Source organism: Leopardus geoffroyi, chromosome B4 (assembly GCF_018350155.1).
Source record: "Leopardus geoffroyi isolate Oge1 chromosome B4, O.geoffroyi_Oge1_pat1.0, whole genome shotgun sequence".
Taxonomy (NCBI): Eukaryota; Metazoa; Chordata; class Mammalia; order Carnivora; family Felidae; genus Leopardus; species Leopardus geoffroyi.
In genome coordinates, this window is record NC_059341.1 from 94,345,525 (window position 1) to 94,371,417 (window position 25,893).

The window sequence follows — 25,893 nt, forward strand, 5'->3', positions numbered from 1 at the left end:
CTCAGGTCATGATCTCATGGTATGTGGGTTCAAGCCCAGCATTCGGCTCTGTGCTAACAGCTCGGAGCCTGGAGCCTGCCTCGGATTCTGTCTCTCCCTCTCTCTCTCTCTGTCCCTCCCCGTTTGCATTCTCTCTCTCTCTCTCAAAAATAAACAAACTTTTAAAAAAATGAAAAAAAGAAATCAGACCTTAAAATTTGTGCTATGAAGGTAAAGTGGCAGGTGATATGAACCGAGGACCTAATACAGGATAGGTTAGGGAGGGAGTCTTTGAGGAAACATTGATTAGCAGTGTGAGGGGTAAGGAGTGGGAAATGAGGTGTGCCCACTGCCTGAGGCGAGAAAGAGCCAGCTCATTCCTGGGGACGGAGGGGACTCTGAGCAGCTGGAGTGGGGTGAGCAGTAGGGTGGCCACAGGAGTAAAGCAGCCTTCTTCAGGACGTCACTTTTCATCCTCAAAGCTGCGTCAGCCTGAAGAGTTTTCAACATGGCAATGACATGACACATGCTATGAGCTGGTTCACTAACAAGGCCTTGGGCTACTATCTGATGAGGGCCTTGTTGTTTTATTTTTTATTTTTAAAGTTTGTTTATTTACTGAGAGAGAGAGCGCGCACACGCAAGCGAACTAGGGAGGGGCAGAGAGAGGGAGAGAGGATCCCAACAGGCTCCACATTGCCAGCCTGGAGCCTGATGAGGGGCTCAAACCCATGAACCACGAGATCATGACCTAAGCCGAAATCTAGAGTCGGACACTTAACCAACTAAGCCACCCAGGTGCCCCATGGTTGTTTTGTTTTAAATAGACTAGCCCACCCTTACCTTCCGTTACTGTAGAAACAGTCAGGCTTTACAACAGCTTCAAATCCATCTGGGTTCATTGAAGGCATCAAGTGTATCCGGGTACTGTTGATTAAATTTGTGATTTCAACATCTTTTCCATCATTGGTTACGAGATGTTCAATTAAATGGAGCAGCAGCTCCCGCCCAACAGTCTGTGTTATAGAGAAAATGGGACATTACTAGGTCAGAAAGAAAAACAGTCTCCAAAGCGCAAATTCCCCATCAAGGGCTTCTACTAGATAAGTTTGGTATTCGAAACCCAAACCAGTTGTGAGATCACTGTTTCTCAAACATACGGATACTCTGGCAAGTGGCAATCAGTCACTGGTGTGCCGAAAAATATTTGTTAGCAAAAATTAAAAAAAAAAAAAAAGTTAATTTTTTTTTAAAAAAGTACCCATCTATAAATAATTTGCTTTTTAAAGAATGAATTAGGTAGAATAAGTAATTCTTATTATGTTTCCAATTTGTTTGCCTTCCAGAATACCTTCTGGGGTGGTGGAGCAGAGGTGGCTCAGAGAGGGCAAGGGAGAGTGTGTCTCCATGAGAATGCCCGCTGTGGCCGAAGGCCGCCATGCGTGTCTCGGTGGATGACAGACTGAGAACCACTGCATTAGATGTATGCAGATTTTAATAGGGGAAAATCCAAGTTTGGAATCAGCACAATTTACATAGGTTTCGATTTTAATATTCCCCTATTGCACCTTTGTGCAATTTTTGCCATATCTGTGTACGTCTGATTGCCAGGTTCTCACATTTCTGAAACTTCAGTCATCTGCACATCATCCTCACAATGTTTTGCCCTATCTGCACATTATCTACACTACTGCTCAGTTTATATTTTCTTTAAACTGGCTCACTCTTCACTTACATGAAAAATGAAAACCTTTGTGTCATTATCATGTTGCTAGATATGTTTTTTTTTAATATGAAATTTATTGTCAAATTGGTTTCCATACAACACCCAGTGCTCATCCCAACAGGTGCCCTTCTCAATGCCCATCACCCACTTTCCCCTCCCTCCCACTCCCCATCAACCCTCAGTCTGTTCTCAGTACTTAAGAGTCTTTTATGGTTTGCCTCCTTCCCTCTCTGTAACTTTTTCCCCCCTTCCCCTCCCCCATGGTCTTCTGTTAAGTTTCTCAGGATCCACATAAGAGTGAAAACATATGGTAACTGTCTTTCTCTGTAGGACTTATTTCACTTAGCATCACACTCTCCAGTTCCATCCACGTTGCTACAAAAGGCCATATTTCATTCTTTCTCATTGCTAAGTAGTATTCCATTGTGTATATAAACCACAATTTCTTTATCCATTCATCAGTTGATGGACACTTAGGGTCTTTTCACAATTTGGCTATTGTTGAGAGTGCTGCTATAAACATTGGGGTACAAGTGGTCCTATGCATCAGCACTCCTGTATCCCTTGGGTAAATTCCTAGCAGTGCTATTGCAGGGTCATAGGGTAGATCGATTTTTAATTGTTTGAGGAACCTCCACATTGTTTTCCAGAGTGGCTGCACCAGTTTGCGTTCCCACCAACAGTGCAAGAGGGTTCCTGTTTCTCCACAGCCTCTCCAGCAACTAGTCTCCTGATTTGTCCATTTTAGCCACTCTGACTGGTGTGAGGTGGTATCTCAGTGTGGTTTTGATTTGTATTTCCCTGAGGAGGAGTGACATTGAGCATCTTTTCATGTGCCTGTTGGCCATCTGGATGTCTTCTTTAGAGAAGTATCTATTCATGTTTTCTGCCCATTTCTTCACTGGATTATTTGTTTTTCGGGTGTGGAGTTAGGTGAGTTCTTTATAGATTTTGCTAGATACGGTTCTAATGTACATTTTTTAAAAAGTAGGACTGGGGCATCCAGGTGGCTTAGTCGGTTGAGCGGCCGACTCTTGATTTCAGCTCATGTCATGATCCTAGGGTCATGGGATAGAGCCCTGCATTGGGTTCTGAGTGTGAAGGCTGTTTAAGATTCTCCCTCTCTCTCCCTCGGCCCTTAACTGGCATGTGTGCACAAGCACACTCTCATAAATAAATAAGTAAATGCAGGACAGTGAAAATAAAAATGGTCATATCCACCTAAAATTATGTATCACCAGTGATCGGGAAACCAAAGACCTATGAGAGATCTTGCTTTATAATCCCCAGTGGTGAAAATTCACCATATTTAAAAAAAAAAAAGTAATTTACACTTCAACATTATAGAAAGATTTGATGAGGCTACATCAATTTGTCTCTCTATTCCTGGGTTCAAAGAATCTACTTCTGAGTAAGGAATGTTTGCCTCTTACCTAAGATCAGATTGCTGTTGAGGGGTTAGTCAATGGGGAAGCGGGGCAGCAGGTGATTAAATAAGCACAGTGCTGTAGAGGCATTAATGCAGGCAGCGAGCGGGAAGAGTTTCCGGTTACAACTCCACTGTTATCGATTCACCGTTGTGACAAAGGATGAGCAATCCTCAAATGGTAATTTCTCAACTTTGTTCCCCTCACTGGCAAGCAAAGAAATCATATTTTTATCCTAACGAACACAGAATTGAAATGGGGACTAAGAAAATTTGGGATATGTGAATTACATATTCATAGATAGCCATGAATTTCAGAGTGGAAATATATTCAATTCTGACTTCATTTTTTCCTACTTATTTCTATCTTCTTCTGCTACCTTGAATTTTGTTTTTACAGTCAAAATTCTCAACTTAAAAAAGTCCTTACGAACTAATAACCAAAACAGTCAAGTGAGCCATACACTAGGTTTCCAACTCTGTTTTGGAAGCTTGAGCACTTCTGGAAGCAACCTCTATGAGCTACTTCCCCAGCTACCCAAAGCCAGCGGGGGAGGGGCTGGTGACTCTTATTTGTGAAAAGTTGCTTTACATGTGGAAAGTGTGGTGATTTAAGGAACATTCAGCCAATGGGTTGGGGAAGAGGAGAAGGTTAAGGAGACGGAGGAGGAAGTGACCAGGAATCACTTGCAGCTCCTGAAATTTCTAAACATTGGTTGGGGCTGTTGGATGGTTCAGTTAGAGGGATGAATCAGGAAGAACCCAAGGCTCATCTGAGTCCCAAGTACAGGGGGAGCCATGTCAGAATCCTCGTGTGGTTCAAGCTGTGACTTTCCCTCAACTATCTCAACTGTACATTCTCAAGCGTGACAAAACTCAAGACATGAGCTGGCAAAGACATCCATCCAACCTAAAGCAAATGAAAACAAAGAGTAAAGAAGCTATGATTAAGTTATAGAACTAGACTGAGCAACTGTGGGAGAACAGGTACAGAACAGAATGTAAAAGTTAAGGTTTATAATTAACAGAGGGTGGGGGCTAGGGAAGAGGAGACGAGAGAGGAAGTTTTTATGGTAGTGGGTCGTAAGATACTATCAAAAGCTAAAAATTATATAATTTCAAGTTTTGTTTTTTTTTCATTTTTTTTTCAACGTTTATTTATTTTTGGGACAGAGAGAGACAGAGCATGAACGGGGGAGGGGCAGAGAGAGAGAGAGGGAAACACAGAATCGGAAACAGGCTCCAGGCTCCGAGCCATCAGCCCAGAGCCCGACGCGGGGCTCGAACTCATGGACCGCGAGATCGTGACCTGGCTGAAGTCGGACGCTTAACCGACTGCGCCACCCAGGCGCCCCTAATTTCAAGTTTTAATTTAAATGCTAGTTATTTAACAAATATGGTAAAATTGGCTTCTGGAGTAGAATTCAGTGATTTATCACTTACAGACAACACCCAGTGCTTATCACAACATGTGCCCTCCTTAATGCCCATCACCCAGCTAGCATATCCCCTGCCCACCTCCCCTCTGGTAACCATCAGTTTGTTCTAATTTCTTATTTTGAGAAAATATTTATCACCAATTATTTTAGTTTCACTTCAGTTTTATTCTGTTCAAGTAAAATGAAATCTCCTACTTCTTAAAGGGTAACATAGAAAATGACACATTTTATTTTATATCCTTTAAGCCTTTTCATTCTCTTACTACAGAAATCCATAGATCTCTAGAGTAATGTCTGACACATATTAATGATTACTTCTGAATGATTTTTATTCCTTTTATTTTTCCAGTGTCACTTTTTATTTTTTTTTTTATTTTTTATTTAAAAAAAATTTTTTTTCAACGTTTATTTATTTTTGGGGGGACAGAGAGAGAGCATGAGCGGGGGAGGGGCAGAGAGAGAGGGAGACACAGAATCGGAAACAGGCTCCAGGCTCTGAGCCATCAGCCCAGAGCCCGACGCGGGACTCGAACTCACGGACCGTGAGATCGTGACCTGGCTGAAGTCGGATGCTTAACCGACTGCGCCACCCAGGCGCCCCGATCCAGTGTCACTTTTTAAAGAAAACCTATATATATTTTTTTTACAAAAACAATAAAATCATGATTCTTTCAAGTAAATAAATGTAAAGCCAAAGTATCTTCTGTTTGTCTCCACATTCCAAAACAAATCGCAAGTCCTTAACTGCAGAGGATAAATAAAAATCTTGGAGATACAGTAAAGGACCAAGTAAGAGTTAGTTAATTTAAAAATTGCTGAGGACGGCACCTGGGTGGCTCAGTCAGTTGAGCGTCCAACTTTGGCTCAGGTCATGATCTCACAGTTAGTGGGTTTGAGCCTCGTGTCGGGCTCTGTGCTGACACCTCAGAGCCTGGACTGTGCTTTGAATTCTGTGTCTCCCTTTCTCTCTGCCCCTCCCCTGCTCATGTTCTGTCTCTCAAAAATAAACAAACATTAAAAAAAAAAAAAAGGGGGCACCTGGGTGGCGCAATCGGTTAAGCGTCCGACTTCAGCCAGGTCACGATCTCGCGGTCCGTGAGTTCGAGCCCCGCGTCAGGCTCTGGGCTGATGGCTCAGAGCCTGGAGCCTGTTTCCGATTCTGTGTCTCCCTCTCTCTCTGCCCCTCCCCCGTTCATGCTCTGTCTCTCTCTGTCCCAAAAATAAATAAAAACGTTGAAAAAAAAAAAAAAAAAAGACGTGTTTAAAAAATAAAAATTTTAAAATGTTGAGGTAAAACAGATAAAATTTCAGGGAGTTAAAGTTCTCTTTTTCTGTTGGGTTATATTTTGTTGCCTTTGTAACAGCAGATATATGGCAAATATTATTCAAATTAATTCTTCCCAATTTTAATGTAAATGTTTCAAGCACTCATTCGTGTTTTATGCATAAACCTCCCTTCTTTAAATTTTTTTTTAACGTTTATTTATTTTTGAGACAGAGAGAGACAGAGCATGAACGGGGGAGGGTCAGAGAGAGAGGGAGACACAGAATCCGAAACAGGCTCCAGGCTCTGAGCTGTCAGCACAGAGCCCGACGCGGGGCTCGAACTCACTGACTGCGAGATCATGACCTGAGCCGAAGTCGGACACTTAACCGACTGAGCCACCCAGGCGCCCCAAACCTCCCTTCTTTAAAATTAAGTCTTTGAATATGAAACCTTAGGAGTCCAAATTTTAAAAAAAGAACATGGTCAAAACAATCTCTATTAACTTAATCAGCTTTTCAGTTAGTATGCTCACTTCCTTTCTGTGGGTGTAGACTTTGTATGAGAATCCCTCATTAAGAGACTGAAAGACTGGATGAACGCACCAGCTTCTGGAAACTCACTGATCTGCCAGTTAAAAGGGTAATAACCCAGAAAGCAGAAAACAAATTCTCCATCAGTTTCAGCTTACAGTCAAGGTGGAATTTGCTAGATAGATAAAAATGAGTGTTCTGGCTCTTTAAAGAATGTTTCTTAACAGTAGAGAAAATTTTTGGAAGAGTCTGCAATATAAGTAACATGTTAGAGAGAGAGAGAGAGAGAGAGAGAAAACCAGCTATCCCAATCCTAATGGTGGAATCTGCTTTTAAAATGCTACACTGTAATGCAGCTTCTTGGTGAAAAAATAAGCCTGTCGGCCCTGGGACTCCCCATATGGTGTGTTACCGATTTAATTCATTTGTCTGATTGCCTCATTAGGTCTCCCTTCACATATCAGCATAAGTACTACATTATCTAGCACACTTTCCTTGGCCTTCCAAAGTCTAGGTCCCATGATCTGCCCATGTGGTCCCAGAACTCTGCACGTTTGTGCTATCCTAACACTGCCCACAAACATTTATAGTGGCCCGACTGACCACCCTCCCCCCACTCTATCACCTAAGACTTGAAGGCAGAGAACCTAACAGGCTTTCTTTGTAGCTCTGGTATCTTGCCCAGCTCTGGGTATATCATGTACTCAATAAATGATTGTTGATTACTGTTGAAAAATTCATTACAAGGTCAAGACTATGCTAAGGAGGAAATTTCTGAAAACATGGTGACTTAAGCTGCCTAACGAGGGCAGATGTACAAATGATCAAGTTATTTCCTTTGAACAATTTTTTTTAAGTTTATTTATTTTGAGAGAGAGAGAGCAGGGGAGGAGCAAAGGGGGAGGGAGGGAAGAGAGAGGGAGGGAGGGGGAGGAAGAGGGAAGGGGGGGAGAGGGAGAGAGGGAGTGGGGGAGAGGGAGAGAGGGAGAGAGAGGGAGAGAGGGAGGGAGAGAGAGAGAGAGAGAGAGAGAGAGAGAAAATCTCAAGCAGCCTCCACACTGTCAGCATGAAGCCCAATGCAAGGCTCAAACCCTGAGATCATGACCTGAGCCGAGATCAAGAGTTGGTTGCTTAACCGACTCAGCTACCCAGGTGCCCCTGAACAATTGTCAATACTGAATGACTTTTACAGAGGGGAGGGCTAACAATTCTGATCATGCCAGGGACTCTGGATAACTGCTCACCCTAGTCCAGCCTCACCAAAAGTAGAGATGAAGAGAAAAAAGGCAATTACAGGACAAATTTAATACACGCTTAAAAAGAATTAGACACTTCACCTGCAATAAAGATTAATTTTGTCTAGCCCCAAAAAGAAAAAATTAATGATCCAAAACCACGCTGCAGTAACTGAGAACATCTTGCTAGCATTTGGGATAATGGTGGAAAAAAGAGCTTGGCCAATGGCATCTGGAAGGACAAGCTTTAATTTTTTTGTTTGTTTTAGTACATTTGGAACCTGTACCGCACGTTGGCTACACATTCCAGATTTTCCAGCACATGCAAAATTCAGATATTATGTCTTAGTGTTCATATAAACCATTAAAATACCTTCTAAATACAAACATCTAGGGATACAAACTACATCCCATAAACTCTTTTTTATTTTTTTATTAAGGTTTTGTTTTTTTTTTTTACATTTACTTATTTTTGAGAGAGAGCGCAGGCGTGCACGAGCGAGAGAGCGTGAGCAAGCACAAGCAGGGTGGGGAGCCACAGAATCCGAAGCAGGCTCCAGGCTCTGAGCTGGCGGCACAGAGCCCCACGTGGGGCTAAACTCACAAACTGAGATCGTGACCTGAGCCGACGTTGGACGCTTGACTGACTGAGAGCCACCCAGGGGGCCTCTCATAAATTGTCTCCTATGCCTAGAAGGTGTGTGAAAATCATTTATCCATTATCCTTTATTTTTAGGTTGAAAAATATGGTCATTGTTATCCAGGGAGTGTTTTTGCCTTCAATTTATATATCTAGAATACAATAAGCTATAAGTTAATGCCACACAAACGCGAAATTCTAAGTGTGATGTGGCTATTTCAAAAGTCTATACCCTAATAACTCATCACAGTAAACAATAATTCACTGATGTTTAAGAAGTAGGAGCTTAGAGGGGGTAAAAAAAAAAAAAAAGAATCCAAATTGGTGATTCAGTTAAGCATAACAAGAACATAATGAATACCTACCCCCCATACTACTAAAGACCAGGGGCCCTGAGGTCAAGGAACCTTGTGAACCCAGCCCATGACCTGTACTTTGCCTATTTACTGGATTAGCTTAAAACCACTGGCACTCAACTTTCTCAGTACACAGTCATGTCAAACTTCAATACTTCCATTAGAGAAGAATCAGAGATGTCTTAACAATGTAGAGATTACCCAAGATTTTTTTTTTCTATGAAGTTTAAAAACCATGGGCTAGCAGACAGGTGCAAAACAGTGTGAGGAGGCCTTGAGGAAGGAACACAGAGAGCGACTTTCTTAGGCTTCTCTTCTGTGCCCACCTGTAGGCTGAAGGTATGAGACGGTCCCAGTTTCAGGGCATGGTCCCAGTTTTCAGTAGAACTCTGACTGTAGATGATTGGTTATAGTTCGCTACAAAGCCAGTTAACAGCAGAGAGAGGGGAAGGGCAAGGGGGACGGAGACCCCATTCTCAAATGTCAGTATTTGTGGAGGAAGGGAACGGTAGGGAGCCCACTCAGTGTGTTCCGGCATCATCCCTTCCAGTGGGAAACACTAGACCTCAGATGTGTCTGCATGGCCGATTCGGAGCCTGCATAAATCAAAACTAGAATTGGGGCTTCTATAATGCAACAGGTCAGCGTGCGTGCAAACGGAGGGCCCGGATGAACTAGAAGACACCTGCTAGTCTTATTAAAATGAGAGAGGTAGAAACCAGAAACATTTCTCCCGTGTTGTGCTGAAAAGAGCACGAACATCAGGTGACAAAGGTTCGTCACAGGCAAGCGTGACAAAGGCTGATCAAAGGGCTCTCTGTTAGCTACCCCGTGTGATTCCACGGCAATCAAGGAGGGGAAAGCAGGGAGTAGAAAAAAGAAAGGGACAGAGAGAGGACCTGGATTTATTCCAGGGTTACTCTAAGAGCTCACCACCTTCTACATGATGAACGAGGCCCAATCTTCTCATTGAATGGCACTGTAACAACCAGGTAACCATCCAAACAAAATTAATTTGTGACAGATCACAGATCTATACATAAAAATGAAAACAATAAAAATGGAACACGTAGAAGGCAGCAGAGAGAGTGAAGGAGGCAGATCCATAGCTGGGTAAGGCTCGGTGCTCAGGCTCGGATTTGGACAGCCTATGACCGGCACAAACCTGGTTCCCTCCTGGGTAACCGGGACTAAGCAATATGCCTGCTGCAGAAACGCTCAAAGCACTTAGTGTGGCCCATGCTCGTTAATGTTAGCTATTATTATTATTTGCTCGTAAAGCACTGTGCAGAAGGAAACTTGCTAGTCTGATCAACATGGCACAGTGAGCCAGTGTCATCGGAAGGATGTGAGCCAACAGCAGGGTGACTGAAGACAAGAAAACTATTATACAAGTACAGGTTTAACATCACTTCTTTTATAATAATATTTGACTGCAAATGGGCCATTTTAAGTTATTTTGCTACCAAAGTCTGCTTTTTTGCAAACCCTCAGCACCAAATTAGCCCATTTTCACAATTCCTAAAACGTATATTAGCCAAAAAGTTTCACCTAAATACAGCAAACCTTTAAATTTAGCTTCCAGTTGAAAGGAAACAGAGGGACTAGAGGCACAAGTTGGGTGATAACAAGAAAGGAAGCAAACAATCCAGAATGTGGAATATTCTGCAGGACAGATAATTGGTGGGGTCTCTTTATTAAGTCTAGAAATGAAAAGATCCTTTAAATGCTAGAATAAAAGAGATTCAAGGGATATACTGACCAAAGGTGATGCTTGAGCGTGGACAGGATCCTGCTTAGGACAATCTGGGGGACATTTTGAGAAACTGGAAAGTGGGGTATATGCTAAAGACAGGACAAACTCTTATTGACCTGAAAGGGTAGCTAGTGTTAACGTAAAAATGTTACAAATAGCAAATTAGCATAGCTCATATAATAAAAATGCACATGTGCACACATAAACATCTAGAAGGATACAATAGTAAGGAATTAACGGTACTAATTTTTGGATGATCAAATACAGTGTTTTGTTTGTTTACCTATATTCTAAGATGTACATGATTGATTTTATAATAACAATGGATCATTTTTAATTTTTAAAAGACCGGACTTTTTTTTTAATGTTTATTTTTGAGAGAGAGACAAAGCACGAGCAGGGGAGGGGCAGAGAGAGAGGGAGACACAGAATCGGAAGCAGGCTCCAGGCTTTGAGCTGTCAGCACAGAGCCCGACGCAGGGCTTGAACCCACGAACCATGAGATCATAACCTGAGCCGAAGTTGGTCACTCAACCGACTGAGCCACCCAGGCACCCCTAAAAAGACCGGATTTTAAGACAAGGCATAAGGAGGTAAAGTAAAAATTCATGGGGGGAAAACAGCAGGTATGCTCGGCAGGACTGGGTCTCCCGGATGCTGCTGATGCTGACTACTATCAAGCCATCGTATAAGTGTAGGAAAACACCCACACCTCTGTGGGGTTGGGTCCAGGAAAGAAAAGAAACATTTTATTTATTTTTTAAATATTTATTTTTTTTGAGAGAGTGTGTGCTCAAGCGGGGGAGGGACAGAGACAGAAAGAGAGGGAGGGAGGAAGAGAGAATTCCAAGCAGACTCTCCCACTGCCAGCGCAAAGCCTGACTCGGGACTCCATCCCATGAATCTCGAGATCATGACCTGAGCCGAAATCAAGAGTCAGATGCTTAACTGACTGACCTGGGCACCCAGGCGACCCAGGAAGAAACATTTTAAAAATAGTGTGGTCAATTGTGCCCACCATGCCACTGAGTGCATGTATATCCCCTGTGGGTTTCTCCACATGAGGCCCACAGACTCTTATAGAAGATCCATACACCCTGAGGTCAGCACTCAAAATTTGTGGCAGAATAGCGAGGAATCCATCTAAAGATGAGAACCATTGCCCTCAAATGTTAGCCATGTAGCTTTTTATTTTTTATTTTTGTTATTTAAAAAAACATTTTTAAAAATGTTTTATTCATTCTTGAGAGAGACAGAGCATGAGTAGGGGAGGGGAAGAGAGAGAGAGAGAGAGAGACAGAGAGACAGAGAGACAGAGAGAGAGAGAGAGAGAGAGAGAGAGAGAGACATAGAATCTGAAGCAGGCTCCAGGCTCTGAGCTGTCAGCACAGAGCCCGACACAGGGCTCGAACTCACCAACCACAAGGTCATGACCTGAGCCAAAGTAGGACACTTAACTGAGCCACCCAGGCACCCCAGCCATGTTGCTTTTTAACAGTGGGTCCTGGAAAATGCTCTTTCAATTCCAAAAGATCTGAGAAAGGAAGAAGGCTAAGTAAGGTGGTTGGACCCTCTACTCACACAGACTCCTCAGCTCCTGTGTGAAGTCATCCCTGTCCCCAGCTCCTGATGCACCAGGAGGGGACAAGGCACAAGATCTCACCTTCAGGACAAGTTCCTCAGTGGCCCACACTGCCCTGACACTGCTACCAGCCGGGACATGTGGGGGCTAACAGGGCCTCAGGTCCCTGCCCCCAAACACACTGGGCCCTTTCCCCTTCTTGGTCTCAGTCCTTAGCATTCTTCAAAGAACCAGAGTGAGTGAGTCAGAGAGCCCCGATTTGATGGGATATATTAGCAAATGCCAGAAATTTGGGAAAGTGCATGTTAGGAATAAGCAAATTTGGAGGCAAGTGAGGGAAAGGACTCTGGCTTCTCTTTGAAAGCTTCAGCTCAGAGGACTATTTCTGAGCAGCATGCTGCAACCTCTGAAGTCCCAAGAATTCAATAAAGAAACTACTGAACCTCATGAATGCTGTACTAAAAACAGATTCCATGGGATCTTGATCAGTAGACCAGATGACAAGAGGGAAGTCTGGGCTGGGGTCTGCAGTGAACAGTTGTTTTATTATAGTATCGGTCAGATTCCCGGCGACATCGAGTCTTTGACAGGCACAGCCCGATCACTCAGAAGAGTCATGAGGGGACTGACCTTCCATCTACTCACAAATCGGGTCCAAAGGCCAACCCCTTCCTTAGAGGCAAGTATTTGTTTGCATCTGGGCTCCAGCTGCAAAGTACCTTTTCCCAGCAGGACAGGTCGGGCAGCATGCCCGGAAAAGGGCAGGCTCTGTGTGTCAGGAGAGGTGGGTCCTGCTCCCAAGGAGCTTGGGGTCGGGTCGGGGTGGTGGGGGGGGGGGGGGGGGGGTTAAGCCAGGACAGGGAGCCCAGCATCTGATTAGAGCCTGCCACCCACACTACTGCAAATTCCCAAGCGTTTTAACAAGTCACTAGGCTGTACTTATCGCACTATGCATTTACTTTGACGTTCCTTAAAGTTGAATTATGTTTTACAGGGTGTTACCCATATTCCTATGTAAATTTTCTTGACTGTGATGACTGGGAACTATCTTTCCCCTCCACTTGACTGGCCGAGCGTGTGGGAGCCTGGTGAACAGAAAATACTGCAGTTGCCATTTCTTAAAATAGTCTGAGGAAGGGAGGGAAGAAATGGAGAGGAGCACCCTCAAACGCCTGGCAGGAATGACTGGCAAGTAGGGGTAACTGCAAAACAAAATAAATGACATGACATCAAACAAAACCAAAAGTAGAGTTTATCCCTGATAAGTTGGAGAAGAAGCAATGCATGATTATAAAATTTAAGAGCATTTGTTGAATGAGAGAACCCTAAGCTTGATGGTCTAAACTTCAGGATTGAAAACACTGAGTAGAAGATTAAGAGAAGGTGACAAAAGCTTCCAGAAAAATAGATATTAGGAATTTAGATTAGCTATTTGGGGTCTTCTGATTGTTTTGAGTTCAAATAGAATACAGCTCCTTAGCTCATCAGCTTGCTGCCCGTCAGGAGGCGGGAGAAGTCACCCCACGAAGGAGAAGGGACCCAGCTGGCAGTGCAGAACTTGGACTCTGTTATTCTTCCAGTCCCAGCACAGAGCTGACTCCAGGTACCCTCCCAGGGCACTGGTGGTGGTGGCTGTCGGACCCTGGTTCCTTATGTTCTCTCAGAAGGCCTTGTGGGAAGACCTTTCCAGACTCGTTGGTGTAATTTATGTTGCTTCCTTAGCATTTACATGGAACTCAAGAGACCCGAGGGGAAGCTCCTCCGGCAACTTTCCAGATATTTGAGCCACGTACGTACCTCATCTCCATGCATGTTGGCCACGTATTTGAACTCTGGAATCCCAATTCTATGCTCCTTTGGGAAGCGCCCCACAACAAGAACCCACAGGTTTCTGCCTTTACAGGGAAGAGAAAGGTAGAAAAATAAGTTGTGTTTGAAAATGACAAATGAACTCTGGGAGAATGAGAAGACAGCAAACTGCGGCTTCTCCCACCTGACTCACGTCTCGTGATGCCCAGAGCACATAGGACTGACACCTCCGTGCTTAAAATGCTTAGTTCCCTACCAGCCCAGATCCCTTCAATTTAGCACAGATATTTAACCTCTTGTTTTAGAACGCGATTTTTTAAAAATCGAAAACTGATTAGGTTACATAGGTCGTATTTTTCCAAAACGTTTTTACGCTCTGCTCTGAGTCCCTAGTGCTTTTTAGAAAGGATCTTGCTAATTTTCATAATTATACAAACTTAAATTACAGTCAATGGTTGACTGGGAGGGTGCCTTAATTCTCAGTACAAGTGCAAAAAGCAACAAGCAATAAAACGTGGAACTCAGAAAGGAGATTGTATGTATGTATGTACGTATGTATTTACTTATTTTGGGGATATTGTTTTTAAAGTAAGAAATCTTGAATCTTGTATTCAAACCCTGATGTAACACAGCTCCTTGGCAAGGAGTGCCCTTTATGTGCTTGCGTCTTGCCAAGTAAACTGGGAACAACAATGTATCCTAATGATGCCTCAAGGAAAACTTCTAAATCCTAACCCTGCCTGAGGAGCTGGATTCTGGCAAGGAAGGGCAGAGATTAAAGATCAATGAGGATCTGCTCTGTGCAGACATCACGGCTGGGACCCCGGTACGCACTATCTCAGTAATCCCTTATCGTGACCCACCGAGACGGATCGTGAACCAAACTTTACAAGTGAGAAAACTGATCTTCCAAACATTAAAGTAAGTTGCTTCTGATCACACAGCCAGTGAGAAGCTGTGATTTGAGCCCCAGAGCCAAGACCTGACCTATTGGACTTCAATTCCAGTGAGCCTTCTAATAACGAAAACTGCCCGTCTCCCTGGAGGCTTGGTTTCCTAATCAGTAAAATGAAGAGGTCTCTTTCAGTCATCATGATAACTGATGATGAGATGATGAAGAGATGACTAAAATCATCTCTTTTAGTCATCAGGCTCTTTTAAATACAAAGACTTTAAAATTAGAAATTGAGGAGTATATTCGAAAGCTATCACATAGACACAAAGTTCAAATGTCCGTGATATCTGAGCCTTCTGTAGAATTCACAAGCCCAGAGAAGGAATTTAACAGCAGCTCCTGGGCTAATGTGAAGGTTTCTGTGGAATTTCAGATCTAGTCCCTTAAATCAGGGGTCCCACAGGCTGAGGAACACTCCGTTGGCATGAGGAATCCAGGGAGAAACAGATAGATACTCAGCCTGTCTTTTCCAGCATTCATAATTTATTATAACAATTTTGTAAGGAAATTTTTCATGCCAGAATGATGCTTTAAATTCAGTAACTGCAGGATTTCTCAGAAAACACCCACAAAATGCCATGTATCTGACTGATGCCACCTGTTTAGTGCAGAATCCTCATTCATTCATACATTCATTCATTTAGTAGTACTGTATCCAGCCATTTAGGCAGGTGAACAGACGGTACAGGTAAGTTATACTCTCGACACCCAGTGAATTTCTGATCTAAGTGGAGACTAGTGATGCGCAAACACATCATTACACTAGACTGTAATGCATATGGCCACAGAAGTGTATGTAGGTACCGTTGTGCCTGTAGAATAAAAGGAATGGTTAATTTTCCCGAAGGAGGGGATCATGAAAAACTTTACAGATCTAGGGGTTTATAGATGACTTCTGAACAGGGTTTTGAAGAATGCTTCCAAGTTTAACATGTGGCAAGTATAAGCCATCCAGTGATTTCTCATCAGAACCATTTCATTAACCTCAGAAGCTTCTATTCCCCGGTATGAATTCTTAGGGCATCTGGAGTTTCACTTCTACAAAGTTAATATTTTCATGTGAGTAAGGAAAAACTTTCTGACTGAGCTAGTAACCCTGGTTCTTGAGGGTTCCTTCTGGAGAATTCTTTTCCCTGGCTATTAATGCCTTTAAAGCTAGAATAATCAGATTTGTACAGAATATGACCTAGTCCCCTCCTAGGCAAGGGGGAAAATTCAATAATCTCAACCTAATATTTACCAATTGTGATAACACTATCACAACCGATTTGCAACAGCTGGCTTGTTACGTAAGGCTAGGGAAAGACAACAAAACCAGACTTGACATGGATAGCCAATACTAATTGGCTTAAGGAAGGACGGAAATCAAACCAATAAAAACCTAAGTGAACAAATACTTTGTGGGTAACTCAATCTCCATTTTAGCATGAATGGCTCCTAAGTGAACTGCAAGATGAGAAATTTACCTCGAATAACCTCAGTGGCACCACGTTTGAGAATGAAAACCAACCAATGATCCTGGAAGATATTCATGCAATGCTTTTGGAATGACAAGCTTCTTGAAGGGTTTTAACCCCCTCTCCACAAGCACTGGCCACCTCTGGCTTAGACCAGAGTAAATGGACAGAGAACAAACTTTACTTTTCACAGTATGACTGCCAAGACAAGGGTAATTTAAACAAGATTTTTTTTTTCTTATCGAGGTTGGAAAGGCTACCCTATTCCCCCAAATTCTTTCTAATGCCAGATGTGAAGAGTTCTGAAATGCTTGGTGCCTTTCTCCTCACTACAGAGTAAGCGAAACTTGGATTTCAAATATTTCATGATCTATATTATATTCAGGAACTGGGAGCTTGACACAAATCCCGGGGGTGTGACATAGGTGTCTCACTGGGTTTGCTTGGAAGATCAGGAAAAGTTTTACAATTTAGAAGGATTCACAAAGATCCAAAGACAAGAAAACAGATAATAAATGCCAAGAAGTACTTCAGGTGTTCAGGGGAAAGCAGATGGAGAAGTTTGGAAAGCTAAGTATCGCTTCAACAGGTAGAGATGGGAGGAGTGTCATACCCACATCAGAATCACGTGGATCCTTGTAAAAATGCCAACCCCTGAGCCCCATCTGCTAAATCAAACTCTAGGGGGTAAAGCCCCAAATCTGCATTTAACAGGCTCCCTTGGTGATTCTGAGGCCCGTTAAAATGTGAAAGCTTGTTGAGACTGAGATAGTGAATGTCCAGATAGATCTGGAAGCCACCTGATCTTCAGGTAAAACCATTTCATTTTACATATAATCATGAACATGCTTCTATGTTAACAAATATACTCCTTTTTAAATGGCTGCTTAATATCTTACCATATGAATACATTACCATTTATTCAACCAATACTCTTTTGTTAGATGTTCAAAATTAAGTTTTTTTAAAAAAATTTAATGTTTATTTATTTTTGAGAGAGAGAGAGAGAGAGAGAGAGACAGAGCACAAGCAGGGGAGGGGCAGAGAGTGAGGGAGACACAGAATCCAAAGCAGGCTCCAGGCTCTGAGCTGTCAGCACAGAGCCTGATGTGGGGGCTTGAACCCACAAACTGCGAGATCATGACCTGAGCTGAAGTCGGACGCTTAACTGACTGAGCCACTTCAGTAAGTATTTTTATGTAAATCCACTAAAATTACATACAGAATTTATAACAAAACTATTTTATCATGTGAAAGAAATAAGAATACAAAATTATATAAACTACAACCATGTAAAACAGATTTTCATTTAAAAAGTACCATGGAGGGGCACCTGGATGGCTCAGTCGGTGGAGTGTCTGACTCTAGATTTCAGCTCAGGTCAGGATCCCAGGGTTGTGGGATTGAGCCCCAGGTCAGGCTCCAAGCTATGCATGGAGCCTACTTGGGATTCCCTTTCTCACTCCCTCTGCCCCTCCCCCCACCTTGCTCAGGTGGTACACTCTCCAAAAAAAAAAAAAAAAAAAAAAAAAAGGTACCATGGAAGGAAATAGTTCCATAGCATATAAAGCCTTAAAAAAAAAAAAAAAAAAAAGCCTTAAATTAACATATGAGTCTACAAGAGTTGACAATGGCACACCATGAGTGATAAGGGTTTGAGTGATAGGGTGATGAAATCAAATAATTTTTTTCTCCTATGCATCAGACCCCCTAAGCACTTTATTACCTGAACTTCACAACACTTTCATGTGGTGGGTGGTACCTACAACTTACTGTTAAGGAAACTGATTCAAGTGGCAGGGTTCTAACCCAGGTCTGATTCCAAAATCTGTATTCTTCTGAGGACTCCAGGCTGCCTTAATCTCCCTGAAAGTTCTAGATAGGCCAGAGCCAACCTCCCCCGTGGGAAACGTTCCCAGGCAATTCTTTCAATGTTGTGTTGCTATGGTTTACACCTGGGGCAAGACCCAGGTTGCCACCTGGGATGACCAACTGAGCCAAGACAAGACACCCGATTTGAAGGCTATCCTGTCTGACTCTGCTCAGAGCTTCTCAGTGGAACGTGCCCAGAGAGAAGCAGACTCTGCCTGGGTGGCCTGGCCACTGGAGCAGAGTGGCTGTAATGATGAGCCACATTCCGGTTTTTCATGAGGCTTGTTTGTATGTACTGTATGATCCACGTAGCTCTGGTATCCAGAGGGATGAATCAGCTGCTGGTTTCCCAGACTCTGCATTGCTCTGTGTATCCCTACAATTACCCTCTGAACCCAAGTCAGAGCTTGAGGGAGCTTGCCTGATAAAGTGTCCGCATATAGAAGTGGGAATAACAGCTCAGTGGGCAAGGCTGTTGTAAGGCTGATGAATTCCTTCCTCCTTCCCTAAGTATGAGTCAAAGATCTGACACCAAACCTTCCATTTCACTTGTACACCTTCCCACTACCTGCACACACACACACACACACACACACAGCTTGACACACAGCTACGAAGCCCTGCATTCGATAATGGACAAGGTGAAAACAGTACGTTACTTAAATCAAGTTGAACATTTGGCCTCCAAAGTTCACATGTCCTCTGACTTCGAAGTAGAGGAAAAGAGGTTCCTGCTAAGTGACTCATTACGAAAACAAAACACATACAAACCAGAGCAAAAAGCATGGGCAAAAATTTCCAGACTGGCTATGCTTGCATAGTATTCATAGCTCAAAGCATTTTGTGCATATTCACTTAACACCCCCGACAACTGTAAGTGGTATCTACGAGTAGGATTAGCCTTTTACCCAGGTGGACACAATCTTAGGTAACCTCAGAAGGCAGTCATTCTCCAAGTGTGGCCGCAGGACCAGCAGCATCAGTGTCACATGGGAACTAGTTAAATATGCACTTTCTTGGGCTCCACCACAGATATACTGAATCAGAAGCTGAGAGTGAGGACCAGTAGTCTGTGTTTTAGTAAGAAGCCAGGGGATTCTCGGGGCGCCTGGGTGGCGCAGTCGGTTAAGCGTCCGACTTCAGCCAGGTCACGATCTCGCGGTCCGTGAGTTCGAGCCCCGCGTCGGGCTCTGGGCTGATGGCTCAGAGCCTGGAGCCTGTTTCCGATTCTGTGTCTCCCTCTCTCTCTGCCCCTCCCCCGTTCATGCTCTGTCTCTCTCTGTCCCAAAAATAAAAAAATAAACGTTGAAAAAAAAAAATTAAAAAAAAAAAGAAGCCAGGGGATTCTCATGCATACTGAAATTTAAGAACTTCTGTGACGGGGTGCCAGGGTGGCTCAGTCCATTAAGCGTCCAACTGTTGATTTCGGCTCAGCTCATGACCTCATGGATCATGAGATTGAGTCCTGTGTTGGGCTCCTTGATGACAGCACAGGGCCTCACTGGGATTCTCCTTCCCTCTCTTTCTCAAAATAAACAAACTTAAAAAGAAAAAAAAAAAAAAAGAACTGCTGTAACAAGAGATAGAGCTGGGTAGTCCATCCACATGCTTTGTTCCCAGTCACTTTTCTGCACTGCTCTAGCTACCGAAAAGATGAAAAATCAAAGGCAAAAAAAGAGAATATGGAGATTCCTCAAAAGAATGAAAATAAAACTATCCTGTTATCCAGCAATTGCACTACTAGGTATTTGCCCAAAGAATACAAAAATACAGATTCGAAGGGGTACATACACCCTGATGTTTGTATCAGCATTATCAGCAATAGCCAAACTATGGAGACAGCCCAGATTTCCACCAAGTGATGAATGGACAAAGAAGATGGGGTGTATTTGAGTATGTACATACACACATAAACAATAGAATATTACTCAGCCACCAAAAAGAATGAAATCTTACCATTTGCAATGACATAGATGGAGCTAGAATGTATTATGCTAAGTGAAATAAGCCAATGAGAGAAAGCCAAATACCATATGATTTCACTAACATGTGGAACTTAAGAAACAAAACAGATGAACATATGGAAAGAGGAGTGGGGGAAGAGGAGAGAGGGATACAAACTGCAAGAGACTCAATGATAGAGAACAAACTGAGGGTTGATGGAAGGAGGTGTGGGGGGATGAGCACTGGGTGTTGTATGTAAATGATGAATCACTGAATTCTATTCCTGAAACCAATATTGCACAGTATGTTAACTAAAACAAACAAACAAACAACAAAAAAAGACAAAATGACAAAAAGAAAAATGAAAGAAATGCAAACTGGTGTCCCAAGCTTTCTATATGCACCATTTCTGGTGTTGAGATTTTTTTTCCTTCTCCCTCTGGAGAATTGGAAACAGAAGGCAGAGGTTGAGCGTACTATGAAGATGGTTTGAGAAGTTAAAGCTCCTGTTTGCTCCCTTTAATATGCAAACCCCAAACTGGCTTGCAAACTGCTATTTAAGGATTATAGGCAAGCCTTAGAGACTTTGCCCCAAAGTGTGGAATCTGGGGTGGATATACCTCAGGGGACCTGGCTGTTAGGTGCTTTTCCTGAAATGTTTGGCTTCTAATCTACAAAGATAAGTCTTAAAAAGTAGGGAGGATGGAACAGCAACAGAAATAAACACATGGGCAAAACTCATTTGCTCTATACCTGGAACCCAAAATTCATGCACACACCTTCCTTTATGGCAAATCAGCCAGCATTTACCGTGGCTTCTGTACTGAAGTGAGGGGTTCTGGCCAGCCACCATGAACACCCAGTCTGTTTCTGTACATGCAAAGCCAAGAACCCATACTCGAACAGATGTGATGACCCCCCCCAAGTCAGCCACTTGATCCCCACGAAGCTGATCTTGTTTATGAACAGAAGAACTTGTTGAGAAGGGGCTCAGGGGTTTGGAAAGGAATCGGGTGTCCCAGGGATCCTGCTGTTACTGTGGTAAGAGCAAGGGCTGTGTTCTGCCTGGAAGCAATGATGGGGCAATTCCAAATTCCATTAAGGGCCATGGGTCCTGTGGCTCAGGTTAATAGGGGACACAGGAGGCATCCCAGCACTCCTAGGCAGTTTTTGGACACCAACGTCTGCTGCACCAGAGTTTCCCACTGTAATCTTGGTGTGGGGTCCCAAGTGGGGCTACCTGTTGTGAGAGCCTGGGCCCAGAGGCGGCTGTGGGACTCAGAGGTCATTAGGCTTCTGCACGGGTGTCACACCTGCATGCTTTGGATCTAGGCACCACATCCACTGAGCGCTTTTCCAACTGATACATGAGCAGATCCCAATGGCCACCTTCTTTGGACCCAGTATTCCTAGTATCTTGTACACAGATGTACTAGGCCTGGATCAGGAGGTTTTCATCAGTTGAGTGTGCCAATCCTGCTGTTGGATGCTGGGCCTGTGGATGTTGGCTATCACCTAGGACTCCCTCACTTTATCAGTCTTCACCGGTGTCTTGTCATCCTCCCCATCTCATCCCCCTGATGTACTAATACTACCACACTGCCCTGGATAGCTTGATCATTCTCCAATCCTGTGTATCTTTTTTCATACATTTTTCATTCTTTAAGATTGTAAATTGAATCATTTACTTGCATAATGTCTGTCTCAACTAGAATGCAACATACAAGTGCACTCCCTGTGTGTTTACTATTTTGTTTGGTTTGCCTGTTTTGTTCACTCCTCTATTCGTAGCGAACAGTGCCTGGTGCATAGCAGGTGTTCAATAAATATCTTACTGCAGCATTTCACAAGATATTGGTGCCTCTCCAGGACTACTTTTTTTAGTAAATACTGGCACATCAGATCCAAATTCCTCCCCCAGGCTTTCAGGGTCTTCCATCACCCACCCTGCACTCATATTTCTCACTACCTGCTCACAGATGCTCCTCATGGGATCAGGCTCCTTTCCCTACCCTAGGCTCAGCCTCATTTTTACTTCTGTCAACTTTGACCTAAAATGCATCCCTGGATTTTCAGCCTTTACAAATCCTATGCATTCCACAAAAACCTAATTCTAAGAAGTTTCCCCAGATTACTTTGATCCACCCTGATTTCCCCTTTACAATATTTCTATAAAATGACACTACAAGGAGCACCTAGGAGGCTCAGTCCATTAAGTGTCTGTCCAACTCCTGATCTCAGCTTAGGTCATGATCTCACCGTTCACGGGTTTGAGCCGCACGTCAGGCTCTGCACTGACAGCATGGAGCCTGCTTGGGATTCTCTATCTCTGCCCCTCCCCTCCTCATGCTCCCATTCTCTCTCAAAATAAATAAATAGACTTTACAAAAATGACACTACATGCTTTGGCACTGAAAAATATTCTGCTCAATTATAGGTTAACAAAATTTTACCTTTCAGTTAGTTTTCTAAGGGTTTCACATGGAAGAGTTTTGTTTTCTTTTCTTTTTTTTTTTTTTCCCAACGTTTATTTATTTTTTTTGGGACAGAGAGAGACAGAGCATGAACGGGGGAGGGGCAGAGAGAGAGGGAGACACAGAATCGGAAACAGGCTCCAGGCTCTGAGCCATCAGCCCAGAGCCCGACGCGGGGCTCGAACTCACGGACCGCGAGATCGTGACCTGGCTGAAGTCGGACGCTTAACCGATTGCGCCACCCAGGCGCCCCAAGAGTTTTGTTTTCTTAACAATGCTGTCAGCATTGACTGAGCAGTTAGATCCTTCTTCTCCTCTATTGTGTCTACTACGGTAAATCATGGCAATCCACCAGTATTAAGGTCACTTTTTAGCAGAGGCCTCTGTATTACTGTTGGCCCAACATTCAGTGCCTTGTTGAACTCAGGTGTGGTCACATGACTTGTTCTGGCCAATGAAATGTGAGTAGAAAAGACACGTGTTATTTCTGGGAAAAAGCTGTTAGAGCCAAGGAATGGTTTGCTAGGTCATTTCCCTCCATCACAATACAGGCAATATTTTGATAGAGGCTGCTGTCAGCTTAGGTCCTGGAGGGAAGACAACAGGGAACCAAGTCCCAACTGATTGCTGAAATCATGTGAGTGAGATACAAACCTTTATTTTGCTGTTATAACCCACTGAGATTTGGGGTTTAAAAAATTTCTGTAGTAGAGTTTAGCCTCTCCTCTGATATACCCTCTGTGACCTACCCACCCAAAATGATATTTCCCTCTACTGAATGTTCATCATTCTTAGTGCTGAAAAACAGTGGTTTTGTTTTTTTTCCAGACAGGGGCTCCCAGAACCCTAAGATTTTGTGGTGCTGACCCAGAGGTGAAGAAAGTTTAAAAACTTTTTTTTTTTTTTTAAATTAAGTTTATTTTTATCTATTTTGAGAGAGAGATCAAGTAAGGGAGGGGCAGAGAGAGAGAGGGAGAGAGAATCCTAAGCAGGGCTTGAACTCAGGAACCGTGAGATCATGACCTGAGTCAAAACCAAGAGTTGGACACTTAACCAACCGAGTCACCCAGGCATCCCTAAAAATATTGCTTTAACACTACTCACATGGCACAAAGTGTACATAAACCTCTGTTAATACTGTTCTTCTGTGTATTTTCTCAATCCAAATTATCTGCCAAACATGTTCTACAGTTTTGTTTTTATAGCACAGAAGGTGTCCTACGCATTCATGGTAGCTATTGATCGACAGTGGACAGCCAATAAATCACTATTAAAATGCACTGAAAACATTGTAATAAAAAATAATACCATAGTAAGACATCACTAGCAAAGCCTGTCTCTTGGAATTTTCCCCCTGGATCATCTCATTATAACTGCTAGCTCAAATAGCATTTACAGGTGGACAGACATGATTCCAGAGCTGAAATAATGCTTTGAATTCTAGAAGTGCCAAGCTGGACGTGAATCGAGAAAAATGGACAACAAAGGACCTAAATACTTGTCATGTGGAAGGGAAGTGGGGCAGTGTTAAGCAAGGTGAACAGAGGTGGCCCTTTAAGGATGCACTTAAACACAGGCATAGGCAAAGTGGTAGCCCGGTAACCCACTGGAACACAAGCCTACCTGACATCAGGAGCCAGGAACCGGCCAGCACAGGCTCTGCTCACCCACGGCTGGGAGACCAGGCAAGGGCAGCAGCCAGCACCACAGCCAGCAACTGCTGCCTTGATGGACTGAGTGCTTCCTGAGGCGACCAGACTCCTTTGTAAATCCTCATATGAACTTGACAAAAATCAGGTACAGCTTCACTGTGAAAGCTACGATCCTATACAAAGGCTTTTTAGCTTTTAGTTTTCCCATTTATTCGTTCAGTGAATAGGTACCAAATGCAAGACTGAGTCTGGCATTTAGTTAGCTGAAACAACTGTACATCACTAACTGATTATATACTGGCCTGAAAAAACACTGATTTTCTATTTTTTTCTTTCATTTTTTTTTTTTAAATATTCTGGGAGGTCATATTTTATTTTTTTTATTTTTAAAAGTAACCTCTACATCCAATGTGGTCCTTGAACTCAGGACCCAGAGATGAAGGGTAGCATGCTCTACTGACTGAGCCAACGAGGCACCCCTGACTTTCTATTTCTGACATCACCTTCATCATTTGAAAAAACAAAGTCTAGGGGCACCTGGGTGGCTCAGTCAGTTAAGTGTCCAACTTCGGCTCAGGTCATGATCTCACGGTTCGTGGGTTCGAGTCCCGTGTCGGGCTCTGTGCTGATAGCTCAGAGACTAGAGATTGCTTCAGATTGCTCTCTCTGCCCTCCCCAGCCTGCACTCTGTTGCTCTCTTTCTCAAAAAAAATTAAAAAAGAAAAAGAAAAGACAAAGTCCAAATAAGCATAATGTCTTATAAACTTTCCATTATTTGGGGGGTTAAGCAAACATGAATCGAATCCCATGGCTCCACTGCTTGTCCTGTAATAGTTTGCCATGGCATCAAGATAGAACCCAAGCCCTCAGCATGGCACACCAGACCTCATGGTCTGTCCACTTTCGGCCTTGAGCCCCCCACCATAATCCCAGACACCAGGCTCTAGCCATTTTTTTTTTCTTTTTAATGTTTATTTTTGAGAGAGAGAGAGAGAGAGCGAGAGAGAGAGAGGGAGCACAAGCGAGCGCACTCGAGCAGGGGAGGAGCAGAGAGAGAGAGGAAGACACAGAATCTGAAGTAGGCTCCAGGCTCTGAGCTGTCAGCATAGAGCCCGACACGGGGCTCAAGCTCACAAACTGTGAGATCATGACCTGAGCTGAAGTCGGACACTTAACCAACTGGGCCACCCAAGTGCCCCTCTAGCCATTCTTAATGGTGTGTAGTTCCAAACCATCTGCCTCAGCACCTTCAATGCGTGGTTAGTCCTCTGTTTATCTGATCAAAGTGGCCAACTTCTACTGGCCTTTTTTTTTTTTAATTTTTTTTTTTCAACGTTTATTTATTTTTGGGACAGACAGAGACAAAGCATGAACGGGGGAGGGGCAGAGAGAGAGGGAGACACAGAATCGGAAACAGGCTCCAGGCTCTGAGCCATCAGCCCAGAGCCCGACGCGGGGCTCGAACTCACGGACCGCGAGATCGTGACCTGGCTGAAGTCGGACGCTTAACCGACTGCGCCACCCAGGCGCCCCACTACTGGCCTTTTTAAGGCTCAACCAAAAGCCTCTTCCATCCAACACCTTTCTTACCCTTCTCCTCCCTTGGTCCCATCCCTTGCCAGCCTGAGTTACTCTCCCCTTTGAGCATTCATAGTACTTCTGCAGCCCCTCGCCTAACACTGTTGAAACCACAGGTTTTCCTACAAGCAAGGGACTGTGCATCTTTGTGCTTGCAGAATCCATCATAGTGTGTGGCCCATACATAGTATATGATCAATATATGATTGTCAAAGG

General features: G+C 43.5%; 1 protein-coding gene across 3 annotated transcripts in view; it reads right to left on the reverse strand.

The window, feature by feature from the left end:
- The window catches only part of CPM (carboxypeptidase M), an 82,429-nt gene that overhangs the window by 19,575 nt on the left and 36,961 nt on the right, over positions 1-25,893 (reverse strand). For all 3 annotated transcript variants that reach the window (XM_045465616.1, XM_045465615.1, XM_045465617.1), the window contains exons 3-4: positions 13,734-13,831; positions 823-995 (exon numbers count right to left, since the gene is read on the reverse strand). In XM_045465616.1, the coding sequence (XP_045321572.1) occupies positions 823-995; positions 13,734-13,831 (271 nt within the window). The remainder of the gene's footprint in view (positions 1-822; positions 996-13,733; positions 13,832-25,893) is intronic.